General features: G+C 39.7%; 1 protein-coding gene across 1 annotated transcript; it reads right to left on the reverse strand.

The window, feature by feature from the left end:
• Positions 1-1,267: 1,267 nt before the first annotated feature.
• LOC145492823 (uncharacterized) lies at positions 1,268-9,689 on the reverse strand. The gene is made up of 3 exons (XM_081472201.1): positions 9,541-9,689; positions 3,793-5,068; positions 1,268-1,282 (listed from the first exon to the last, which is right to left on the reverse strand). The coding sequence occupies exons 1-3, from the start codon at positions 9,687-9,689 to the stop codon at positions 1,268-1,270; spliced, it is 1,440 nt and encodes a 479-aa protein (XP_081328327.1).
• Positions 9,690-13,481: the final 3,792 nt, after the last annotated feature.

Below are 13,481 nucleotides of genomic sequence, written 5' to 3' on the forward strand. Positions count from 1 at the left end.
AGTTCTTCACATATGCGAAAATTATTTTGCATAGCTTTTGCCTGTAAGAATTGAGAGGCCAAGTAAAAAGGACCTCAAACTTGACCTTTTTTGAAACAAGGATTCCCAGTCTGCCGTACAACCATAATTTCTAGCAAAGGCTATGATTTTGAGAATCTAAATAATGTGCAAAATAACAACAAAATATTTTCCCCTATATCTGTTTATTAGACATTGCTGGAGTGAATTATTTCTATCGTCATTCTGGATTCCGGATTCTGGTTTTCAGTTCCTGATTCTGGTTTTCAAATTCCATGTTTTAGGGTTGCCCGAGGCTAGATCAAAATGAATGTACCCATGGGCACCCCATCATAACTATCCCATATGCCTCAGAAAACAAATATTTTTTTCTCAAGGCTTTTTAGGATGTTTAAGTGGATTTTGACCTGAATTATAGCAGCGTAATATTCTGAGAAAAGCAAAATGAACTAAAATGCCACAGGAAGACATGTTTTGGCATTAGAGAGGTTCAATGGCTTTCAGAATCTTATCGAGATATCATTGTACAACACATTTTCTAGTCTTTTATGAAAGTGATTTGGCAGATCTTCCACAATGATACTTTGCATTTTGATTTGTCGAGTGCCCCTGGCTACAGAACTTGGCATATTTTAGTCTAGATTATAATAGCTTTGTAAAGGAATTTCCTTTGCCAATTCAATGTATTCACTTGTTTCAGGCCTACTCTGATCTGGGACCTTAAGTCGCCATAACTTAAGGTGACTTTGGGCGATTTAAGGCCTTAAGCAAAATTGGCCAAAAAGACATTGTGACTTTATGCGACTTAAGGCAATTTTAGGCGACTTGAGGACATTTCACTAGAGTGATATAAATTTAAATTTAGCAACAGTCTCTCCATATATCTCTTGCAATAAACCTATATTGTATCAATGGTGGTACATAATTAAGTTACCACAGTCTCAAATATCGTGGGCTGGGTTGTTCAAAGCCTTATTAAACTAACCCAGGATTAGAGAGAATTTTGATTTCAGTTTTGTAACTTTTCGGTCCAGTTTTCTGTTTATGTTGTTTGTCTTTCAGTTTTGATCAAGTTTGATTCATCTTAACCTACACAACCATAAGCAGTGAAAGATATTTCTATCCAAACAGTATATATATTACTTTTTGTAACTTTTAACTTTTAAACATTTACTGGTTTTCAAACAACCCAGGTCAGGGGCCCGTTTCTCAAAAGCCACGGAAACTTTTCAGGCCCATAAAGCCATTTTTAGTTCATCTGTATCTAGAAATAGAGAAGTGTATATGTCTAAAACTTCTTGTATGAAGGGAACCTCTCTTCACATAAAAGAATATGTGAATAAAACAGCGCTGTAATTGTAAGGTTCAAGACTTTGCTTAATGGCTTTACGGACCTGAAAAGTTTCCGGGGCTTTCGAGAAATGGGCCCCAGATTTCAAACCATTTTTAAAAAAATTCTATTAAAGAAATAATTACCACAACACCGAACAGTTAGTATTATAAGAATAATAATAACAATAAATACCAGCAAGGTAGCATGAATATTAGTGAAGATATCACAACAACCAATATCAAACAAAACTATTAAAAAATATATTCACAGTGACAAAAATTTTAAATTTAAGATATCTTGATCTAATTTGAAAATTATATATTTGTATATTTTCCATAATTCAAACAACAGGGAAATTAACATTAATTTAGCATATTTACATGCATTTATTTTACAATGCTTCCCAAATTATAATCAAAGGGCTCTTAGAGCCAGCTTAGTCATGTTATGACTAATTTGCATTATGCTCTTTGCATGGTTATAGTATATTGTTACAGTTGAACCCTGTTAATTGGAACCCTCAAGGGAAACAACAGTTTAAAATAGTAGGGGTTAAGTTCAAGTAGACAGTAAGACATCATTATTCTTGAGAAAATGTCCATATTCCTCATGGGGATTGGAAATCCAACAGTCTCCTCTGTGGGGGGGAACAGGCATTATCTGGGATCACACATTGTCGATCCATTCCCAAGAACACCAAAACCTAACAAATCACTTTGAACTAATTGCCAATGGCAGAAACTTGGGAAGATTAGAGGTCAGCTTTTGGCACTAGGAGCTCTGGGATGGACTGAGTAACCAACGTGAGCTATGATTGGTCGATGGTTGCCTTTGAAAACCATTGATCAATCAGAGCTCACATTTTGTATCTGAACCATATCTGTAAGTATCTGGGTACAAACCAAGTGGCCTATCAGGCCAGAGCTAATATCCCAGTTTCTGTAGCATGAAGTGATTAAGAGTATTTCTACTCCCCCCCCCCCCCCCCTGAATGGGATGCTAGTCCATCGCAGAGTTACCCCCAGCACTAAGTTCACCAGTACCAATTTATACACCTGGGTGTAGGGAGGCACTATGAGAGTAAAGTGTCTTGCCCAAAAACACAACACAATGTCTCTGGCCAAGGCTCGAACCTGGACCTCTCAATCCAGAGCACACTAACCATGAGGTCACTGTCCTCCCACCATCTCAGTAATGCCAGTGCCAAAAGCTTGCACTCAGTCTCCCCAAAGTTTTTGTCAAGGACAATAGGTCGCCTAAGAGTAGCAAAATATGAGGGTGTCCGATGCAAAAATCTTAATAGGATACTTGGTGAATTATTAAGGATATCTAGTTAAATGACAATGCTGTTAAATAGTAATAACTTTTTAATAATCTTTATACTGTAGCATTATTTACATACACTGATCAATAGTGGTTTACAATAAATTCATCTAAGACTAAATAAGAAAAATATAGGAATAAAAACGCTCTCTGGTTAAAAATATATTGAAAACATAAGCTTTCGGCTATCAGTCTTTAGTATATTCTCAGCTCCGACTATTGCATTTCTAGCTCTCTGATTGGCTCAAAAACTCCGACTATGAGCCATTAGTCGGAGTTTTACCTTATATGGAAAACAGTGCGCCAAGTTTAAAAATTTTCCGCTCTGTAAAATTGTTGAAATAAAAATCGGCGGCAAAAACCCGATTAAGAATATACTAAAACAATTATTCCATTCGACCTTGTTGGATATGAAGTGATCATAACCAACTCGCGCTACGCGCTCGTTGGTTATTTATCACTTCATATCCAACGCGGTTTCATGGAATAATTGTTAAATAGCCTGTCACGAATGAAAAATGTGGCGCGCAAGCGAAAATATATACGAATGGGGTGCGAAAAATTGAGAATAAAAACAAGCGTGAAAAAAGCTAGAAGATAAAAATGTAAATGAGGCCTGATTACAATAAAATCGAGTATTGCCTAGGCAACGGTTTTGAGTTGTTTTCCGCGTCGACGGTTTTTGCTGTGTGCCAAGATTCTAGTGTTTTCCGAACGCGGTAATTACCTTTGTCAATGACACAAGCATTGTCGAAATCAATGGAGTGATTGTTTTGCCACGCATGGTTGGCAACATTAGAGCCATTTGAAAAGTTCTTCAAGTTTCGTTGATGTTCCTTTTTTCGGGTTTGGAAGCATCTTCCGGTTTCTCCTATGTAATTCCAAGGGCAGTCTTTACATGGAATTTTGTAAACAACATTACATTGAAAATCTGAGGGTTGTCTGAACTTTGGTGACGGGAATTCTTGTTGAAGGGTTTTAAGTGGTTTGTTGACAACTCGGATATCATTTTTGCGGAGTAATCTTGTGAGGGGCTCGGTTAGGCCGCTGATGTAAGGGAGACATGCAAAACCCTGGTACATATTAGATGGATCAGCCCATTTGAAGAACATAGAAACCAGTTCTTCTGATGGAGGAACTGTAGATGGGGGTGGCTTCTTATTGAGAATGTTAGAAATAACAGCCGGTGCGTAACCATTAGCTTCTAACGCGGCCCTAACATGATTGGTTTCACGTGTTTTTCCTTCAAAGCTGCTAGCGAGGTTGGATGCCCGGAACAAGAGGGTCGAGGCCGTGCTGATTTTGTGTTCTTTTGCATGATGGGAAGAGAAATCCAAATAACGGTCAGTATGGGTTGGCTTCCGAAATATATCAATAAAGGCAACTCCATTTCTTCTGGAAACCAAGGTGTCTAAGAAGGCAATTTGGCCGTTGTTTTCAAGTTCGATTGTGAAAGAAATTTTGGGATCACAGGCGTTAAGAGTATCGTGGAAGGAAGAAACGGCGTCCTTCTTGATAATCACAAAGCTGTCGTCAACATATCGTTTCCAAACCCTTGGTGGGACTGGTGAGGTACTGATAGCTAAATCCTCGATCACTTCCATACAGAGGTTAGCAACAATGGGGCTAACTGGACTGCCCATTGCACAGCCATAGATCTGTTTGTATGTGCAGTTATTATAGACAAAATAATTGTTTGAAAGAGTGAAATCCAGTAGAGAAATGATGTCATCTGTGCTGAGAAATGTTCTGGATCGTAATGTGTTGTCATTGTTTAATTTGTTCCGAATGTATTCACAGGCTTTGTTGACTGGAATAGCTGTGAAAAGCGACACAACATCAAATGAGACCATAACTTCATCATCAGAGATTTCCATATTAGCCACTTCTTTGGCGAACTGTGAGGAATTGAGAACAGAATATCCATTGTGGTTCTGTATCGGCGATAGGATTTCCGAAAGGAACTTGGATGTATTGTAAAGGGCGGAGCCAATGGAAGAAACAATCGGCCGAAGAGGGAAGCCCGGTTTGTGGTGTTTAATAGAACCACGGATGGCGGGAGGAGAACCGTCTGTAGAACGGAGTTCGCGATAAGTCAATTCATCAATCTTATTTTGTCTTTTAAGATCGAGGAGTCTGTTGTTCAATTCTTTTTCAATTTTAGAGAATGGTGACTTGTCAACTGGATGGTAGGTGTCACGGTCAACAAGTAGGGCTTCCATTTTTGTGTCATAGTCTGTTTTGTCCATAACAACAAAACAGTTGCCTTTGTCAGCTTTCATTATCACACGTTCATGGTCATCTTTAAGGTTCTTTAGGGCTTTCAATTCGGCTTTGGTGATGTTGCTATGTGGTGGAGGTCGAGCTCTGTGGAGCAGAGAGGCAGTGGTAGTTCTATTAAACACCACAAACCGGGCAAAACAATCACTCCATTGATTTCGACAATGCTTGTGTCATTGACAAAGGTAATTACCGCGTTCGGAAAACACTAGAATCTTGGCACACAGCAAAAACCGTCGACGCGGAAAACAACTCGAAACCGTTGCCTAGGCAATACTCGATTTTATTGTAATCAGGCCTCATTTACATTTTTATCTTCTAGCTTTTTTCACGCTTGTTTTTATTCTCAATTTTTCGCACCCCATTCGTATATATTTTCGCTTGCGCGCCACATTTTTCATTCGTGACAGGCTATAGACTGATAGCCGAAAGCTTATGTTTTCAATATATTTTTAACCAGAGAGCGTTTTTATTCCAATATGTCTTATCCTGGTTACAGTTCTATTTTTACAAGAAAAATATACACCAGTGCTAGTAGTAAAGTTATTACAATAGCTGAGTTGAGAAGTAATAGGCATGGACAATACACAGACTATCCTCAGATATAGATATCTTTTAATTTTTCTAATATTATGTAAAAGAATGCACTCCTGCATGCCTTGGTGATATTTGTAGACATGGGTATTTTTTTTGACCAAACCATAATCCTAAATTTCAAGCACAGGCAATATAATAATGTCATTAAAATCAATGTGTAAACAAATGTTGTGAACTAACTTATTTAGCTGATACCGTGTTCCAACACATCGGTTTTGTCATCATTAACCCTTTGAATACCAAGTACGCATATATGCGTAATCAATAGTCGTGCTCTTTGTACCGCTTGTGACGTCATCAATTTAAATGTCATCAGATATTCTTGATAAGCAGATAGTAGTTCTAGGCTAGGCCTTTCCATACAATGGTCAGGTTTAGATATCGACGACATTCCGACATCGCAAATCGAAAAACAACGTTATCAGTTTTGGTGCAAAAACGGTGGTAAAATGGTCCGCTACGCCTATAATTGATCAAGGTCCATTTCTAGGCTTCGCCCGTAATTAACATCCAACTTTTCACGGCAGCCAGAAAGAACATGCAACGCAAAAAAACTCCTATTTTCCACTAGTTCACTTGCCAAGTTGTTATCGGGCAGTTCAATAAGCCAATCACATTCAAAGTTGTAGTTTAAATCAACCAGTCACATTCAAAGTTGTAGTTACGTGTGTGCGTGTGCTTGCTTTTGTGTTTTGGCGCCTAATTGCCGGTAGGAGGTGCGGTGGCCTTAAAATGTTTACATCTCCTTTGTAGGTATTTTAATGCCAATTGTCCCTTTCTTTCATAACTTGGCTATTCTTCTTTTCTCAGAAATTGTAATTTTTATGATTAATTGGTAATAAGACTTTGTGTCGTCCAATTCGGTCTGTAATCATACTCGTGATAAACATATCGGACTCCCGTTACGCGGTCGTCCGATTTTGTCATCACTCTTATGATAACAGACCGAATTGGACTCCACTCAGTCCTATTACCATTACTTAGTGCGCGCGCTCATGCATGACGTGGCGTGTGAATTTGCGTGCGCAGTAAGGATGTCCTTATAAATGAAGATGAGTGTGGTCACAGGGCACCCATACAAGCGGCATCTGTCTGTATGTTCGAAATATAAAGAAATGTTAACCTTTATCGAGTAATGTCTTTGTTAAAGCTCAAAATAAACGTAAGCCTACCTCAGTTGTTGTGCATTGTCGTTTCTGCGGCTCAAAATTGCGAATTTGAGCGATTTGGTGGTTCTTGTGTTGACTGTTACTCCACGTCGTAAGAGAAGACAAGGGTGGAAAGCTCATTTTCGACCGCTCCAGCGCCAAGCGGACTTTCATCCAGAAATTAGAATCGCCCGGCTTCCAAATCGAACAACAGATAAACTGAGAGGTTGACGCATTCTCTCGCGGCATTCAATCGAAGATCCATTCAAAATCCAAGCGTTAACCGCCGAGTAATTTTCGAGAAATACAGCTTTCGAGGCGACCAGCATCGGGCGACCCTAAAAGTAGTCTTCGCAGCCGTTTTTTGGGATGTCGCGCAACGCTCGTTGCGTGACATCCCAAAAAAAAAGGCTGCGGAGGAGACTACCCTAAAAGCAGGAATGATGGATCAGTGGAACAGCGGCACGGGGGAATGGCGGAACGGCGGAAAATCCCCATAAATCCTGAAAGGCGAAGTCGCGGAAAAGCGGAAAATCCTCCGAAATCCTAAAAGGAGGAATTAGGAACGGCGGAAAATCCCCGAAACCCTAAAAGACGGAATGACGGAAAATCACCCAAAATACTACAAGACGGAATGAAGGAAAATCCCCCGAAATTCTGAAAGACGTAATGACGGAAAATCAACCGAAATCCTAAAAGACTTTATGACGGAAAATCACCCGAAATCCTAAAAGACGTAATGACGGAAAATCACCCAAAATACTAAAAGACGGAATGAAGGAAAATCCCCCGAAATCCTGAAAGACGTAATGACGGAAAATCACCCGAAATCCTAAAAGACGTAATGACGGAAAATCACCCGAAATCCTAAAAGACGGAATGACGGAAAATCCCCCGAAATCCTGAAAGACGTAATGACAGAAAATCACCCGAAGTCGTAAAAGGCGTAATGACGGAAATTCCCCTGAAATCCTAAAAGACGTAGTTACGGAAAATCCCCCGAAATCCTAAAAGACGTAATGACGGAAGATCACCCGAAATCCTAAAAGACGTAATGACGGAAGATCACCCGAAATCCTAAAAGACGTAATGACGGAAAATCACCCGAAATCCTGAAAGACGTAATGACAGAAAATCACCCGAAATCCTAAAAGACGTAATGACGGAAAATCACCCGAAATCCTGAAAGACAGAATGACGGAAAATCACCCGAAATCCTGAAACACGGAATGACAGAAAATCACCCGAAATCCTAAAAGACGGAACTATAAATGCTGTTTTAGGAGAGGAGTCAAGGAAAGAGAAAAAAGGCTTTGTGAGACCCCCCTTCCTGTGTAAAATAATAATTTCTTTTGTTGTTGTTAAGAACTTGTTATCCTTTAGATTTCTACTACCGATTCTCGTGTAGCATTCGCATAATACAGTCGAAACAGCAATCAGGCAAAAGGACCATAATCCTGTCTAAGGGATCATGTACATCTAGTACTAAGCTAAATCCATTTGGTTCAGGGTTTTGAACATGAATAAATTAAGTTGTGCGTAATGTATTTAGTAATCAGTTTTGTCTTTATTTGCTTTAGCTCTAGACTTCTCAAAACTAAAAGAAATTGTACTTCTATTTCATCACACTGCGGTAAGAAATAACCTTGCATCAGTGGTCTAGTTTGGTTTGTTTTTATTTATCTACACTTGTAGACCTTTCTAAACTAAAATCCACCATATTGAAAATGGCGCAAACCTGGCTCAATTTAGAGTGTTGTATGGGAATTCAGTGTCCCGTAATTTCTGTAACTACTCCTCTGTGTTGGCCCAGAAATCTTTTGACAGACATCTGGAACGTACCCAAGAAAAAAGGTAAGAAATTCGTTTTGAAAAATACCGCGAAAAATTGTTGATATTGCGTGACATAGACAAAGTGGTCATACCGTATTAGAATCAAGCTTCTTTGGGTGAACCAATTTTTTTCATGACAACAGAAATGGCTATGTCGTCAACTGCATAAGAAATTTAATTAGTGGAGTTATGGCAGCCACTGGCACCTGGCAGAGCTCCACATAAGAGAAATTGGTAACGCTTCTTTAGTTGTCACGTGATTGTACGTAAAGCGACGTACACCACTTGCACTGCGGGTGCGATAGCTGAGCCCCACAAAAATGAATAAAGAGAGAGAAGTTGAGTAGTCTGTCCATAGAACCTCTATTTTATCTTGAGTTCGTCGAGATCGCAAGCAAAAATATTAACCGCTGGGAATTTGAAAAAACCCGAGTCGTAACTGCTCTCACGCTCCGCGCTCCAAGGAGAATAACTCGTAGCGAAAAAAAACTCTTTGTGGACAGACTATGTAGAGAAGAGTAAAGTTGGAAAATATACAAATAAAATAGATGCATAAATGGAAACCGACGAATTAATTTTAATGCTGGAGGAAACCCGCGGGTGGGCTAGCATCCCTTCCAGAGGAGAGTAGAAATTCTCCTAGTCGCTTCATGCCACTGAAAAAGTTCCGGTTTTATGGGCCACTGGAATGATGCAGACTTGATTATCCGAGCAACCTTACAGAAGGCTGGGGGTATCCCTTCAATGGACGAGTATCCCATCCAGTGGGGAGGAGGGTTGTAGTAACCAAACTCCTTGACACTTGTGCTTGAAAGGCTTTACTTTCTTATGTCTTCGCCTTCATTTGTCATGAGTTTGATTTTTTATTGCTAAGCCGAGGAACCTTACATTATGCCTTTTGAACGAAATAAAGAATATTATTGCTGAAACGAATATCCCCGGGCATGCGCAGTCTCGTCGACAGAGTCATTCTCCATTTTTTCTCGTCAAAGCCCGCATATGTTTTACCTCGTGTAAAATTCTGCCATCAAATTGCTTTGGCTGAAAGTCGAGGGATTTGATTTCAGGGCTTCGTGGGATCTTCGTTCGCACGCTATACCACGAGAGTCTAACGCTAGTGGCGACGCCACGGCTCCAACTCCCGTTTTCCCGCACATTTAAGCGCGGGAAAGCCAACATAATGTGATGCGGCTAAAAGCGAGGTGAAAAAATGCACCAGTATATTTAAAATTAACGCCAAGGGAATTAAGAGGCAATTAGTAGTCTCTAAAGTATTACTTTACCTGTTATGTAAATGATGCAATGAAAACTTAAATGCGCTGATTTGATACTTTGCAAAACTTATTCCTTGATATGCGTGAGAAATTCACACATTTGATAATGAATTCAAAATTAACGACGCAGTTTCCTTTGTCCATGCGCACCTTACCCAAATTTCATTTTCAAATTTCTCAACCGACGTTTAGTTCAGTTTGAGCTGTATCCACTTCGCGTCAAGTTACCCGACTTTTACCAACGCGAATGAAGCTTTAAAGGGATACAGCAAGTTTTGTTTAGACATTGAGCAAGATCGCCATTTCACGTGAAAAAGTTTCTTGAAGCCATGAAACTGAAAGTCCGCTTGACAAGATGGCAACGTTCCTTCAAACGGTTTGATTCAAGCATTGCTGGACTCTGTAGCACTCACCACTAAAGACATTTCAGAACTGTGCTGTGCTAATCTTTAGTGGCAACCGACAAACAGGATAAACGGTGCTGAACGGATGTAATCCGCAATATAATTCCTTCTTCACCGGTGAGACATTTAGATACAGTCACCATGTTGAAGTAAGCGGAGACATAAGAGAGGCAGGGCAATGGAAAGCCTTCTTAGAGGTAAGTAAGAGTTTCTCATTCTACATAATCAGCAAATAGACTGAACTTTATTCCAATACCATTTCTGGACATTGTACTGCTCATATGACGTTTCAAAAGAGAAAGGAACTCAATTAGTGACTTTCGGACTCAACAACAATTCAGTGTGCCAGCAAAAATTCGATGGTTAATTTTCCTAGAAAAACTTCAATACCATCGGACCTGAAAATTATATCAAAATGCTTGAGTTAGAAATCGAGTGTATGGAAAGCAGTTACTTTATCCAAAAAGATGACTCTCACACATTTACCCTTACACTCTTCGTAAATAAGTTTAATTTTTCATTAAACTCTATGTGATAAGACACGAAGAGACCGAAGGCAACATGTAATTATAAAACGTTTAAACTTAGTTTTCCTTTGTGAATTATTAATCTAAACTTCTATTTTTCTCTAGATTAGTCCTTGAAGCGCTGATTACTATGTTGTACGTACATCACATGTATATTGGTGTCGCAACAGTCTACTGATCATAAGCCTGGTGCAGTTGTGACTGATAAGAATCCTTTCTATGGAAAAACTGGAGTGATTCCTGGCCGGAGAAATGTCCCGAAGAGATCAGAATGCAAGGAAACAGGAAATCTGAGAAAACCTTCAAGTGGGAAGGAAAGCGGAAAAGTTTTGCTAGAGAATTAAGAACAACCCGGCTGTGAACAATTCTGGTGACGACAGGATAAGTAAATATATGACATAGGTATCGACTTGTTTCTGGAAAAATCCGAGATCAGTGCTAAATTAAAATGACCTAATGAAAGGGCCACTTTGTTATCGGAATGATCGCAGACGGCAATCACGCATTCCTAAGCTGGGTGGAGGGTCTCGTGCGCTCCTCTTAGTGCTTGTTTTACTTTCACGTCCAGAGGAGTGATTGCAGTCGAGAAGTCGACTAGGCCTTCCGTGCCGCGCAATTCGGAACCTATCCTGTTGGACACAGCACGCAGGTATCATGAGTACCATGCGACAATCCACTGGAAGCATGAGTCTGGATGGAGTGTTGGAATAGGGTGGTTGATCTCCGGTCGGGCCTGTAACTCGCCTCAGCGCTTCTGGCTCATATGGACCCTCCGAGGGCTGTCTGTATTCAAGCTGGGATTGCAGGTTGTCGTTTCTGTTTTTGTTTTTGTTTTTTTGTTTTTGCAGCCGTCAAAATCCTAAAAGAATGAACAAAAAATTGATCTGGGTTTTTCGAGAGCGAGTTGTACTTCTCAATAACTTGAAGGAAGGAAGAAATGTGGACACAATTTCACATTGTACGATCAAGCACGAGTTGGCATCCACTGCATGAAGAAGAAATGTTTAGTTATTGGGTAAATCGACAATGAACAGAACTTCTTTATGAAAAGTGCTGGAGTTACGCTAAAACTTGTGTGGTTGTAGTTAAGTTACTAATTATTTTCTTTTGTTGTTTCTAAACAGTTTGTTGACTTGTTGTGAATTACGTAAGACAGGAAATACTTGCTTGCTGCATCCTCAGGATCACTGTACTCTACGACGAAACCTGTGCGATTTCCCGGCCTCGACGAACAAAGAACTAGGCTAATATCCAGCCCTCTTGACCTTACCCTTAGTCAATAACCTATATGCAATGCAATAATATGTAATGTAGGACTATGTAAAACAATAGGGAATATCTAATTACGTATCGTCCCGGAAGGACTTTGTAAGGTTTTGATATGACAATGTACTTTAAAGTTATTTTCTGGAAGGTAACCAAGCTTAAAGTTTGGTTATACAACTGTATTTGGTGATATGAGTTTATTATGATATGACTTTATGTCTTGTTTTGTTTTATTATTTCCTCGATTCATTATTATTTTGTTGGTATCAGGAAGATGCTGGAAGATGTAGGGCTCTCTGTAGGGCTATATCAGCTCAATTGTATGGAAATGTATTGTTACGTAGGGGTATATAGGCCTATGTGTGGCTACGTCAAGCAATTTAGGGTTGTAGAGTCTTGGAATGCCTGAAAAATAGCTCTCTATGACTATTTCTAACTTTTGATTGGGCTTATATCACGTTTATTCCAGACTCATTCGCAGCCTTGTTATGGGAGTTTGAATCCCCCGAACTGTGCCTAAACGCATTGTAGAACAGGAACTCACTCACAGTATCATTCATTATTTACTCGTCTGATCTTTTCTGACCTTCGGAATACTTCGGACATCTTGGATAACCTCCGAGAAAAATGGAACGTTGTCGAACATCTAAATCTAATCGGCAATCTCCACTCATCTTCGGTCATCCGACTATAATTCGGCATGGAAATCCGCCTAGTTCGGCGAAAAGAGCATCTTCAGTAATCTTTGATAACCTCTGGGAAAATCGAACATTGTTGAAGATCTTCGAAAACCGACTAAATCGGCAAATTGAGCACTGTCAAAGCATGCATAGAATATCTTCGAAAATACGACTTATCTGGCAAATCAAACATCGTCGAAGAAGTCAATATTTGGAAATCCGACTAATTTGGCCAAAAGAACATCTTCGGTAACCTTCGGAAACCGCCGCGAAAAGCCGAGTAATTCTCAAAAATCGAGTATATTCCCAAAGAAGACAATCCTCGGAAATTCGACTAATTCGGCAAGTGAAACATCTTCGGTAACTTCTGGGAAAATTGAACAATGTCGAACATCTTCGCAAATCCCCTATTTCGGCAACTCGAGCTCTGTCGAAGCATGCGCAGAGTATCTTCGGAATCCCGACTAGTTCGGAAAATCGATTACGAACTGCCAAAGAAGACAATCCTCGGAAATCCGACTAATTCGACAAATAGAACATCTTCGGTAACCTTCGGTAATCTCTGGGAAATTTCGAACATCCCCGGTAATCCGACTATTTCGACAAGTCGAGCACTGTCTGTCGCCTTCGGATGGTATACTTAAACAATAGACCACAAGTTTTTCTGGTTTATAGGCTGATAAACCACGCGAGTGGTATTTTCTTGGTATAAACACTCGCCTGAAGGCTTGTGTTTATATCGAAAAAAATTCAAATGACTCATGGGAAATAATTATTCCATAAGGGGTCACTGTTCTA

Source organism: Orbicella franksi, chromosome 7, assembly GCF_964199315.1.
Source record: "Orbicella franksi chromosome 7, jaOrbFran1.1, whole genome shotgun sequence".
Taxonomy (NCBI): Eukaryota; Metazoa; Cnidaria; class Anthozoa; order Scleractinia; family Merulinidae; genus Orbicella; species Orbicella franksi.

Coding starts and splice junctions, on each gene's coding strand:
- LOC145492823 (XM_081472201.1), bottom strand. CDS start 9,689: ATGTGCGGGAAAACGGGAGTTGGAGCCGTGGCGTCGCCACTAGCGTTA. Junction 5,069..9,540: donor ATGGCAGAATTTTACACGAG/GTAAAACATATG, acceptor GGTGTTTAATAG/AACTACCACTGCCTCTCTGC.